Genomic DNA, 12109 nt, shown 5'->3' with positions numbered 1-12109 from the left:
AAATTAACTGCTTTAGAACAGAAATATTTTCAAACTTCTTAGAAAAGGAGGAATTTGTTTTTTTTTTTAAATTCTCTAAGATGCTGGCTCGGCTTTTTTCACAATTTGCTCTTTCATTTCCATGTTAATTACGGTCACTGGAATTGCATGGTGTGTTGCATTAACAACGACCTCTACAGCCTCCTCATGTCAACTGATGCCACACCCAACCATCCGCTCACCACACAGAGCACCACAGCCACCATGAACTCCATCCACTCTGGAGCACCCACAGACCCCTGCCCCCACCACCTCTATTCTCAACGCATTCATCAGCACAGCCACCTTTACTGATCAATGGAAACATGCAGAGGTCAGACCGCTCCTCAAGATACCCTCCGCCGACCCCAGCAAACTCAAGAACTACCGCCCCATCTCTCTGCTCCCCTTCCCAGCCAAAGTCCCTGAGAAGGGGATCAATCACCAACTCACGAGCACCTGGAGAGCAGCAATCTGCTGGACACCTCCCAAACTGGCTTCCACGCCCACCACAGCACAGAGACGGCCCTGATCACCGCCACCGATGACAGTAGGTCCCTCCTCAACCGTGGGGAGAGAGCGGACGTGATCCCTATCAACCTCTCAGCAGCGTTCGACATCGTATCTCACCACACCCTCATCAAAAGAATCCGCCAAATACGGATCCAGGGAGACGCCCTCAAATGGATCACATCCTTCCTCACAGGACGAACCCAAAAGATCTGCCAACCACCCTCCGCTTCGAAACCCAAGAGCATAATCTGCTCAATCAGCCCCACCCTGTTCAACACGTACATGACGCCTTTGGCCGACATCGTCAGAACCCACGGCCTCAACTTCATATCCTACACAGACGATGCCCTGCTCATCCTCTCGCTCACAGAAAATCCTTCCACCACCAGGGCCAACTCCCACAACTGCATGACGAGCGTCACCGACTGGATGAAGACCAACTGCCTGAAGCTCAACATGGATAAGACGGAAGTGCTGATATTCTGGGAATAACACCTCCCTGTGGAACGACACCTGATGGCCCTCCTAACTCAGACGCACACCCACACCCACACCGACAGACCACACACGCAACCTCGGCATCATCCTGGACAGCAAACACACCATGAAAGACTAGATCAATGCAGTCTCCTCCGCCTGATTCCTCACCCTCCACATGCTCCAAAAGATCTTCAGATGGCTCCCCATCAACACCAGGTAAGCTGTCACTCAAGTTCTAGTCACCAGCTGGCTGGACTACGACAACGCTCTCTACGCAGGACTCATCATCCAACTCCTGAATGGATTCCAGACGATACTGAACTCACCTGCCAGACTCATCCTGGACCTCCCCGGGAGGAACCATATCACCCCCCAACTAGGGAACCTCCACTGGATCCCCATCCAGGAAAGATCCCAATTCAAGATGTTGACCGACGCCTATGAGGCCACCCACGACCAAGGACCAGTATACATCAACCAACGCCTGAACTTCCACCAACCCTCCAGACACCTGCCCTTCACCTGCCTCGCCCTCACTCACACTCTCCACATCCACCGAAGCAACAGTGGAGGATGTTCCTTCTCCTACCTCACTGCAAAGTCCTGGAACGACCTCCCCTGCACCTCCGAACATCATCCTCTCTCCCTGAATTCAGAAAAGGAATCGAGACCTGGCTTTTCAACTGATCCCAGCAAGAGCCCAGTGCATGGATACCCTCACGGGGGATTAGCCGTGCTCTACAGATCCAAGTAGATTGATTGATTGATTGATATCTCACCTTCAGGAGTTCCCACGCTGGCTCTTCACACTTCTTTTCCATTGCTGTTATCAGGGCGTTGAGAGAGGTGATTTGATTGGACAGTTTAGTGATATTTGCATTTTCTACCATGGTAATTTTCTTCTCCATCTCCTCCAGTTTTTCACAAAGTGTTTGCTCGTGTTCTTTCAGGAGTTGCCGCAGTTTTTCAAACCCAGATTCAATTTTATTCTTCTCAGTTCTTAACTTGTCCTGTCATAAGCAAAGACACAAAAGCTGGTTAGATATTAAAAAGTTCAGGGGGAGGGTGGAGGGGTTAATAGCTACTTTAAAAAATCAGAACACTAGCGTGCTTCTCCCAATTTCTGAACTGCAGCCTCTTACTACCTTCACTTTTACTGTCTTACATCCTTCTCCCAGTCCTGCCCTCCCCCTGTCCTCAGACACCTCACAAACTGTGGGGAGGTCAGAATTTGTGAGGCTGCAGAGAAGTTAGATCCATAAAGAAAGTGCAAAGAAGTGAACCCACCACAGGCAGAGACAGTCAAAGACCCAGAGACAGGCTGAGTGGAGACTGGCTGAAGTCAAGTGTGAGTGGATGTGACTAGCACAAATGAATTTAAATGGGGGGGGGGCAGGAAGTTTGAGCCCTTAGGATGAAAGAGAGGATGTAGGTGGTGTGCATGCTGCCCCTGTCCTGCCAGGACACTGGAAATGTTCGCTCAGAAGGAGACGCAGAGGGTGTGTCCTACTAAGGCTCTCATACAGAGTGAGGGGGAATCACTGGTGTGGTTATTTCCCGTTCAGAATCATAAAAAAATGATGCGTATTCTGTTATTGAATGGAGGTGAGGTATGTCACACTGTAGCTTAGAGCTGGAGCCTGTGTGTTGTCAGGTGAGGTAAGTCACACTGTAGCTAGGAGCAGGAGCCTGTGTGTTATCAGATGAGGTACATCACACTGTGGCTTAGAGCAGGAGCCTGTGTGTTATCAGGTGAGGTATGTCACACAGTAGCTTAGAGCAGGAGCCTGTGTGTTATCAGGTAAGGTATGTCACACTGCAGCTTAGAGCTGGAGCCTGTGTGTTGTCAGGTGAGGTATGTCACACTGTAGCTAGGAGCCTGTGTGTTATCAGGTGAGGTATGTCACTCCTGTGGTGTATCACTAGTATACAGTAAGAGGGTTGTGCTTCTGTGATGTGTCACTTATATACAGGTAGAGGGTTCTGCTCCTGTGCTGGGCACTAGTATACAGGTAGTGCCAATTAAGTCATCCTAATGAAATTGCTGAAGAAACACGGATCAGTCATAGTCTCTAAGGAAACAACACGTTTGCATTAATTGTTTTAGAGATATTTAAAGGTGTGAACCATGACAAATCTAAATAAGCAGCATATTTTGCTAAGTTTTTCATATTATTGGCATATATGTTGCATACAGAATTGTAATAATGAAAGTTTATGTTATTAAATTGAGAGACGTATACCTCATCACTACCATGATTAACTAACGTTCTGTGAGTTTGATACAATGCAGGAGCCTTTAACCCGCTCAAGATGAAGGAAAGGTCTTTTGTGACATCAGCGGGGGGGGGGGGGGCATATCAATTATATGCTTCACTGTTGATTTAAAGGAATCCCCTCTCATAGTCAATTTTGAATTCAGAGTCCTCTTCCTTGTTGTTTCTACCCTCTGTGGGCCTATAAGGGTCTTCGTCAGGACAGGGTTCCCAGCTTCAGGACCTGTTCACAATGTGCATCCTAGAGAGTGACTGGACAAATAATGTCCTGCAATAGGGTAAGGGGCGACTGCCAATGCCAACCATAGTTCTCCGTCATGTTCTGGACACAGTGTTTCTACCCTTTGTGGACCTCTGTAGCGGTCTTCATCAGGACAGGGAGTTGGGGGATCTGTTGGCGATGTGAAAATTCTACCAACTGAGTCACAGAGCGTGATTGGGTAGTTAATGTCCTGCACCAGGGAAAGCCACAGAAGGTAGACCGTGATCTGTACGATAGGGTATGTTAGGACGGGAATGTCTTCAGAATGATAAACAGGGGTGTATGCCCGCAGCGAGTGCCTGACTGCATGTGAAACTGGTATCCTGACCTTGCCTGGCCGTGTAATCCGCTACTATAACTTGTGCAGAATCCTTGGCCCATCCTTGATAATGGGAGTTACAGAAACTGTTTGCTAACGTGGAGGGGCGCGCCAAGCGTGCACTCATGACCGAGATGACACTACTTCCCTTGTCCTGAGTTAGCCACCTAATGTGGTGGTGGCAGCGTACCACGTTTTGTGGATCATTAGTTATGACCCGACCTCTTTCCATGACCGATGAGTAGTGCAGTCTATTGTACTGCTTTGGTGTGTGCCCCAGACCCATGCGCTAACCTTCCGTGTGCCTGTCCAGTGCACGTGTGTACAGTGCTTGTGCAGCACATGTGTGGTAATAGGAATCTGTGTATAGTGAGAGTCTGAGTAGTGGGGCCAGTGGCATCCATTTTGTATCCCTCTGGCACAAGATGGAGGGTGGATACAGCTTTCCAAGACATGGAAGTGCATTGACTGCCTTCCTGTGGCTTGAGGGTGGAGATCCAGGCACTAAAGTGAGTGAGGACGGAGACAGGGCTACCCTTGGGATTGAAGTTTAAGTCCTTACTAGCAAAGCGCTGCTGATTAGTTCTTCCTGTGCACTGCCTTTGAGTAGATGGTAATAGTGATGGTGGGACAGCAGTTTTTGTTGTTAGGACGGGAATTATTTTAGCAGGACCAGCCCTTTTGTCCCTCATTACTGCTTCAGGAAGGCTGATGACAGCCAGGGGCAGAGATCTCACACTTCATTGTGCCTCTGTTTTGGACACTCCTGCTTGACACCAGCATCTTTGCCGCCCCCTATGAGTGTAATCACCTTGCACAAAGACAGTGTCTTAGAGACAGCTTGAATATTACATTTGAAAAAGAATCAACAAAAAACAGTTCCAAAGCCTGAGAGCGGATCTGCTTCCACCATCTCCAAAATGAGTACAATAAAGTAGGACCCAAATCACCCGCTTTCGAGATCATCTTGACCAAGGACGGGAGTGCTTTGTACTGTACTCGGATCGCTGTGTGACCAGGGCTGGTGTCTGCACAACAGACCGTCTCCCAGAGCTGAGGGAAAAGCACCTGAAGTCTGCATCACTTTCAGGAAGAGCGGAGGACCTGCCTGGCACGTAGGAGCCTGCATCACTTTCAGGAAGAGCCGAGGATCTTCCTAGCACCCAGGAGCCTGCATCACTTTCAGGAAGCTCTGAGGACCTGCCTAGCACCTAGGAGCCTGCATCACATTGAGGAAGAGTGGAGGACCTGCCTAGCACCTAGGAGCCTGCATCACTTTCAGGAAGAGCTGAGGACCTGCCTAGCACCTAGGAGCCTGCATCACTTTCAGGAAGCGCTGAGGATCTGTCTAGCACCTAGGAGCCTGCATCACTTTCAGGAAGAGCTGAGGACCTGCCTAGCACCTAGGAACCTGCCTGTCAGAGAGGGAAGGAGAGTGTCACGTGCTGATAGAGTACTGCCTGTCAAGGAGAGAAGCCCAGCATATTTTCGAAATGAGAAACATCCAGAGAAAGTGACTGCCGGTCAGAGAGAGGACAAGAGTTATCTGTGTTGTGTGGGATCTCCCGGAGCAGCGCCGAATCATTCAAGTGAGAATCACCATTGGGTCGTACGATGCCCTGATAAGTGCCTGCTGCTGCCTGGTATCATACCTGCCCAAGAAGAACCACCAGCAACGTTGATGGAAAGCACTGATCCGGCCTGGGAAGCTGCAACTGCCAATGATGACCATCCGCTGAATACTAGACCCTGAGGCTGCAACTGCCAATGATGACCATCCGCTGAATACTAGACCCTGAGGCTGCAACTGCTAAGAGCGAGTATCTGTGGGCAACGGGCCTTAGAGGCCACAGCGGTCTATGACGAGTGTCGCCGTGCAGGCCTGCTGAACTGATTATCACCAGCAGTCTTTGTCCCAAATGAGGCTTCCCTACAGATCCGCGTAGCTGACTCCGCTGATACAGGAATGGGCACTCCGAGCACGCCACCGCAGAGCAGGTATAGCAGGGCAGAGAAATCTGCAGTCTGAGCGATATAGTTTTTGCCCGTGTGAACTCTTTGAGGCAAAAGCCATTGAACTGATCTACGCAGCAGCAAGTGGAGTGACCCAGAGCGAACCGAGTCTGTGCTTGAATAAACCCTATGCCCTATGACATCAATCAAACAGGATTTATAGAACACGGCTAATCACCTACAAGGGTATGCCGGCACTGAGAACATACAAGAGACCACAGACATTCAAAATTCTACAGAGGGAGAAGGGCACCAGAGGGGGTGCTTTTTGGGGAATTGTACATTGCAACCCTGCAACTGTATCTTTATTGAACTGTGTGGTGTTTCCCTTTATTTGGGCTTAAAGGACTTTATTTCTTAGGAACAGGGCTGGACATAACATTATTGTGTCTGTTGGTTGACTGTTGAGTTCTGAATGCCTGCCCCGCACTCTGCCTCCGTGAGAAGCCTTTGACTGCTCGACCTCGCTATCCTGGGAGTCAAGTCCAGAGAGGGATGTCCTTGACCCAGTTTCGAGCCATATCCCAGGACACCAGAGGCAAATGACCTCAGTAGTACACATTCACAGATGAATAGCTCCAGACTGTGTATACACAAACCCAGCAGATTCACACTCTCACATAGGCACACCCATACATACACATATTCACACAGAGATGCATATGTAATCTCACTGATGTATTATACACATGTACAGATATGAGCACATGCATCTGGATACTCTATGACTCAAAATACATACATGCATACGAAGACACACAGAAACACTCGTTCATGCCCCCAATAACACACAAACACAGAGATGAGTAGACATGCATGCACTACCATGAATAACTCCAGGACCATCCATACATGAATACATAATTAAACACGTACACCTAAGCATGAATATGCACGCTCACACATACGCGTGCACACACAAACACACACGCTGGTATATACTCACAGCCAGTTAATGTGATATCTGTGCACACATACACTAAACACACACCAGTATGTAAGTATTACCTTAAAGTCAGAAGAGTAATTCTTGTTTTTATTTATTTTAGGACAAGCCCTGGGCTGATTTCAGCCCCAATATCCAAGCACAGTGACTCCGGTCAGTATATTTATTTGGTGGGGACCATGACCCAGTCTGTAGGGCGACTCATCAGCCTCCCTGTGTTACCACAAACACATGGGCACAGACACATATAGACACACACCGACACAGCACTCACTGCAGCCTCTCACCCTCATGGTTTTATATTGTTCCTCCTCCTTGACTTTAGACTCCAGAATATATTCCTCCTCTTTCTTCAGAAGACGCCGCCACTCTTGAAGTTTTACCTGCAGGGATGAGATTGCAAGAAATAAGTGTATATTTGTAGAGTGCGGTCTTACTCACAAAAAAGAGTCACTACAGTATCTGCCACACGTGCCCGGACTGTATATACCACTCATACATTAATATTGTAAGTACCAGCCACACATACGCAGATTGTAAGTACCAGTCGCACATATCAGGGTTGTGAGCACCAGCGCCAGTGTCACAGACAAGGACACAGACAACGGTGTCACTTCTTTGGTCCTGTTCTTGCCTAGAAAGACACTGTGCTCAATTTGAGCCTAACTGCATGGAAAGATTTAGACTTGGCACTACTTTAAAAAACAAACTTTGTCCTAGAGACATTATGACATATTTTAGAACAACACAAGTGAAAATATCTAATCTAACACATTTTTATAAGTGCAATAACCATGTGTGCAGCCCATATACCAAGAATAAACAGGAAGCATTTTTGGCTAAAAGAATGGAAAAAGGTACATTATATGTGCATTTCTTGACTGATGTTCATTAATGCATACTGTGCAGTGATACAACCTAGTTTCAACCTCCAGCCTGGTTCACACCCTCCTTCACGCACATCCTATGCGTCCTCATCCCTAAAATTAAATGCTTCCATACATAGATCACACACTCAAACCAGGACGAGGGAGGTTTACAGTCACACACAGGACACTCTGACCCTCACTGTTAGTAATTCTACAAGACCCAACTCTTTCAAGCTCCTCTCCTGCTATTGACCTCTATCAATCTCCAAAACAGCGTCCTCGGTATACACTAACGGCCTCCATTCAACGCAGCCACCACACATTCTTCGAAGACTTCCACCTCCAACACAAAATACATGAAGGACGCATTCTACACACTTCTAAAGACACTGGAAATGAAACAGCTCATCAATAACCCAACACAAAGTCAACACACCAGGCCTCTTTCTATCAGCATCTCCCAATATCTGCGGCTACACAACTATAGCCCTCGACTGGACTGACCACCTTTCCATCCTCAACTGGACAGACCACCTTTCCATCCTCAACAGGACCGACCTCCTTTCCATCCTCAACTGGACCGACCACCTCTCCGTCCTCAACTGGGCCGACTTCCTTTCCATCCTCAACTGGACCGACCTCCTTTCCATCCTCAACTGGACAGACCACCTTGCCATCCCCTCCACCAATGCATATCCTACACCTGAGTATCAAGGACAATCGAAAAGAAGAATAGTTACCTTCCACTCCATCAGACTTCCTTCTGTAATACATTCAATGACTTGCCAGACACTTCAGACCACCACAGATGTCAGAGCGTAACGAAAACAAACGTGCCATACGAAAACAGGACAAGTCAAACACCCTACTAAAAACACTAACTATAACTGCAGGCCCTTCATCGTAGCAGCTAAATTCTTTTACTACCAAACCACCATCAGTGAGGCAACCATCAGAAGCAAAGCCCTCTTCAAGGCTGTCAAACACTGAACCAATCCTCTCTCAGAACCCACGGTCTCTGCATCAGTCGACAAATGCAATGCAATGCCATCAAACAAATCAGATCAACATTACCACCACACTCGCTCCGCTTCCAACCATCCCCCATTGCCATGCCACCCAATGGATCTTCTTCAATCCAGTCTCACACATGGATCTCCCCAATATCCTAAAACTCTAGTCTAAGAAACCGCCGATGAAGACGAGACCCTTTCTTCATCCATCATCAAATTGCTTCAAGGAGAGGCCCTTAAGCCCTTCTACCACATTGTCAACATCTCCCTCAGACATAGGACACTTTCAAGTACTGTTAAGAGAAGTCAGATCTTTCCACTGCCAAAGAAACCATCCCTGGGCCAAGCCAACTTCAGAAACTTCTGGCTCATTAAGCACCTTCCATTTATAGGGAAGATCAACAAGAAAGCAGTTGCCATACTCTACAGCGGCCCTTCCGCAAGGCTAATATCCTACAGGACGACCAATCTGTCTTCAGATCATGCTGCAGCCCTGACACAGCCACACTCCAAGCAGAAGACAACACCCCCCTCCTCAACAACAAGAAAAACACCTGACATCATGGTCCTGCTCCTGGACCTCTCTGCAGCCTTCGACACAGACAACCATCCAGCTTTGATCGACACCCTGAAACAACAAGTGGGATTTTCAGACCCGGTCTTGAAATGGTTCACATCCAACCTCACCAACTGGCACCAGTTCATGCAAATAGGTTCTGCAAGATCACAGAAAATCCCCGTCTCCCGCAAAGTACCTCAGAGCTCCATCCTTTCTCTCTTCATCTTTAACCTCTACATGGGATCTCTGGGCTCCATCCTTACAGACAGCAGCATCAAGACCCATCAGACTGCAGATGATACTCAACGCTACATAAAATATCCTCACCCAACCACAGCCTCAAATCCCGCCCGTCTTGGATGTCAACAAATGTATTAAAGTTAAACCCCAAAAAGACTGACCTCTTTCTGGATCCCAACAGCTCAAAACATCCCCAGATTTAAGCCTGGCTCTCCGACTTAAACCTACCACGGTTTACCCCCCCTCGGCACAGACCTCTCATTCAAGTAACACATTACAAAGAAGACTAAGAAAGGTTGATTTCAATGTTCTCTCTTAAAGAAAGTGAAATTGTTTCTCCTGGAAGAGGACTTCAGAACACACTTACAAGTCCTTTCCCATAGGAAGGCCCTGTTCAACGGTCGCCCCAACACCACCCTAGCACCCCTGAACGGTAGCATATATGAAGTGACGCAGCTCATCGAGGGCTTGAAGAAATCATATCACCTCCACATTAAAAGACCTACACTGGCTGCTGCGTCCAGCCCAGATCATCTTCAGATCCTTTGCATGACTTATAAAGACGTCAATAACAAGACCCCAGCTTACCCGGCAAACAAACTAGCCACGTCCAGGAGACACCCAAGACCAAGAGCATGGATAACACCAGAATGGAGACAGAACAACGCAAGAAGGGAAAAACAGACACCAATCCGTCTGCATTCATGCTCCCAGGATCCGGCACAGCATCCCTATTGATACTCTATCGGCAGTGCTCGCTCCCTCCATCCTATCGTTATTCAACCTTTCTCTAGAGTCCGCGATATTACCACCAGCTTGGAAGATGGCTCTGGTGCTCTTCCTCATACTTAAACAAGCATTGGCATAGCCAATAGGTCTCGCATTTGAGACCTTATAGGTATTTAGTTATGCAGCACAATATCCTTGGTGCAACAACATCAACTGTTGCATAGCTAAACACTTATAAGGTCCCAAAGGCGAGACCTATTGGCCATGCCAGTGCTTGTTTATTTTGGTGCAGGGCCCCGGGACTATTTTCTGTAGAAACTGATACCTAAACAAACTAGAGATATGTTTATATATCCCGGTTGTCAATCTATACGAAGCAGTCAAATTGTCAAACAAGAACCCCCAGCCAGGTTTGTAACTATAAAGTTCCTTGCCTCAGCAGCATTAATCCCCACTCGGGGATCGAGTCGTGCTTCTTTTTGCTGGAAGTTCACCCTCCTGCGGGGACCTATGAAAATAGCTCCGATTATACCAGGCGAGGAACACGTGAACCAAGAATGGACCGGCATATTTACACAAATCTCCTTTCACAAGGTATGATTTTCCTAGCTGGAAGCCTACAGAGGCCTGCAGGGGTCACCATTCGCGGCCCCTTATTAGCCATGATTCCAGCTTGTTTAGAAAAACAAATCAGCATTACCGAAGAGCATCTGCAGGACGCGCATTGCAAACTGCAGCGAGGGCCGTAGCCCGGGGAGTGGCCGCGAATATGTGATGAGCACGCGCTGTGGAGCAGACCACGTATTACAGCCGATAGCTGACATTCAGCTGGAAGTAAATTCTGATCAAGAAAAATAACCTAAACTCGGGGGCATTTTGTGCATCATTAAACGTGGAGAGCCTGGTAGATGGCAGGGGGCGGGTCTGGATCCCCAGCGAGATAAATCTAAATTATGTTCGCTGCGGCGATCGCAACTGTAAATGCCCAATTTTAGTTAACTAGATGACATGAACGAGAGCAAAAATTTGGATTAAAATGAACCGCGCTAAAATAATGCCGCTGTACATGCACATTCATTTGAATACAGCCATGGGTGTTTCAGTCACATTGTGCTTTTCTTGATTGGTGGCAAACACATGGAGCTCAGAATTTAAATTTGTCAACCTAGCATTTATGACTCTCAGCTGCTAACTTTCAAAGGGAGCTTGATTAATTAGTGCTTAATTAAATATCCATTAATCTGCTTCCTACACAGTTGTATTAACTTTTGTCTAGAGTTTTTATTTTCCTGTTGAGCTAATGGGACTCGTGTATATAGTGACAACTCGGTGGCAGTGCACGGTAGGCAAGGCACAGCTCACTGTTTTCTAGTCAGAAAGACAAGATAAGCCCGGCGGAGCGTGGCGCGCGCTTGGGGGCGGGGGAGCGCATTCCAGGCAGGGGAGCGGACCCTTTGAAGTGCTCCCAAAAAGCGGAGTGCATGGCGGCACGATGCGCGTGATTGTGCGCGTGCTAGCCATGCAATCCACTTTTTGGGAGCACTTTTAAAAGCCCCTATAGTCTCGCTTTGCGATCGCTTGCGCGATAGCAAGGCGAGACCTAAAAACCTAACGTGGACCCCAAAAACCTGGCTAACTATCGTCTCAGTCACTGCTTCCATCCGCCGTTCTTTGGATGTGGCCGCCCCTGCTATGCTTGTGCTGCTGGACCCCTCAGCGGCCTTTGACATCGTTTCTCATGCAATATTGATAAGCAGACTGCATGAGATCGGTGTCAGAGGTACTGTCCTTCAGTGGTTGGCCGACCTTTTAGATAATTATACAGCCTTAAGCACACGTGAATTTATACAAGCAATTTTTGCAATTAGATTT

General features: G+C 47.8%; 1 protein-coding gene across 1 annotated transcript in view; it reads right to left on the bottom strand.

Annotated features, from left to right (window-relative positions):
• Positions 1–12109, bottom strand: part of LOC146869086 (E3 ubiquitin-protein ligase TRIM39-like) — a 111954-nt gene that overhangs the window by 37691 nt on the left and 62154 nt on the right. The window contains exons 2-3 of the mRNA XM_085599716.1: positions 7115–7210; positions 1791–2021 (exon numbers count right to left, since the gene is read on the bottom strand). Of these exons, the coding sequence (XP_085455842.1) occupies positions 1791–2021; positions 7115–7210 (327 nt within the window). The remainder of the gene's footprint in view (positions 1–1790; positions 2022–7114; positions 7211–12109) is intronic.

The sequence above is a fragment of the Triturus cristatus genome, chromosome 1_1, assembly GCF_964204655.1.
Source record: "Triturus cristatus chromosome 1_1, aTriCri1.1, whole genome shotgun sequence".
NCBI classification, from domain to species: domain Eukaryota; kingdom Metazoa; phylum Chordata; class Amphibia; order Caudata; family Salamandridae; genus Triturus; species Triturus cristatus.
This window is presented reverse-complemented; position numbering and strand designations above follow the sequence as displayed.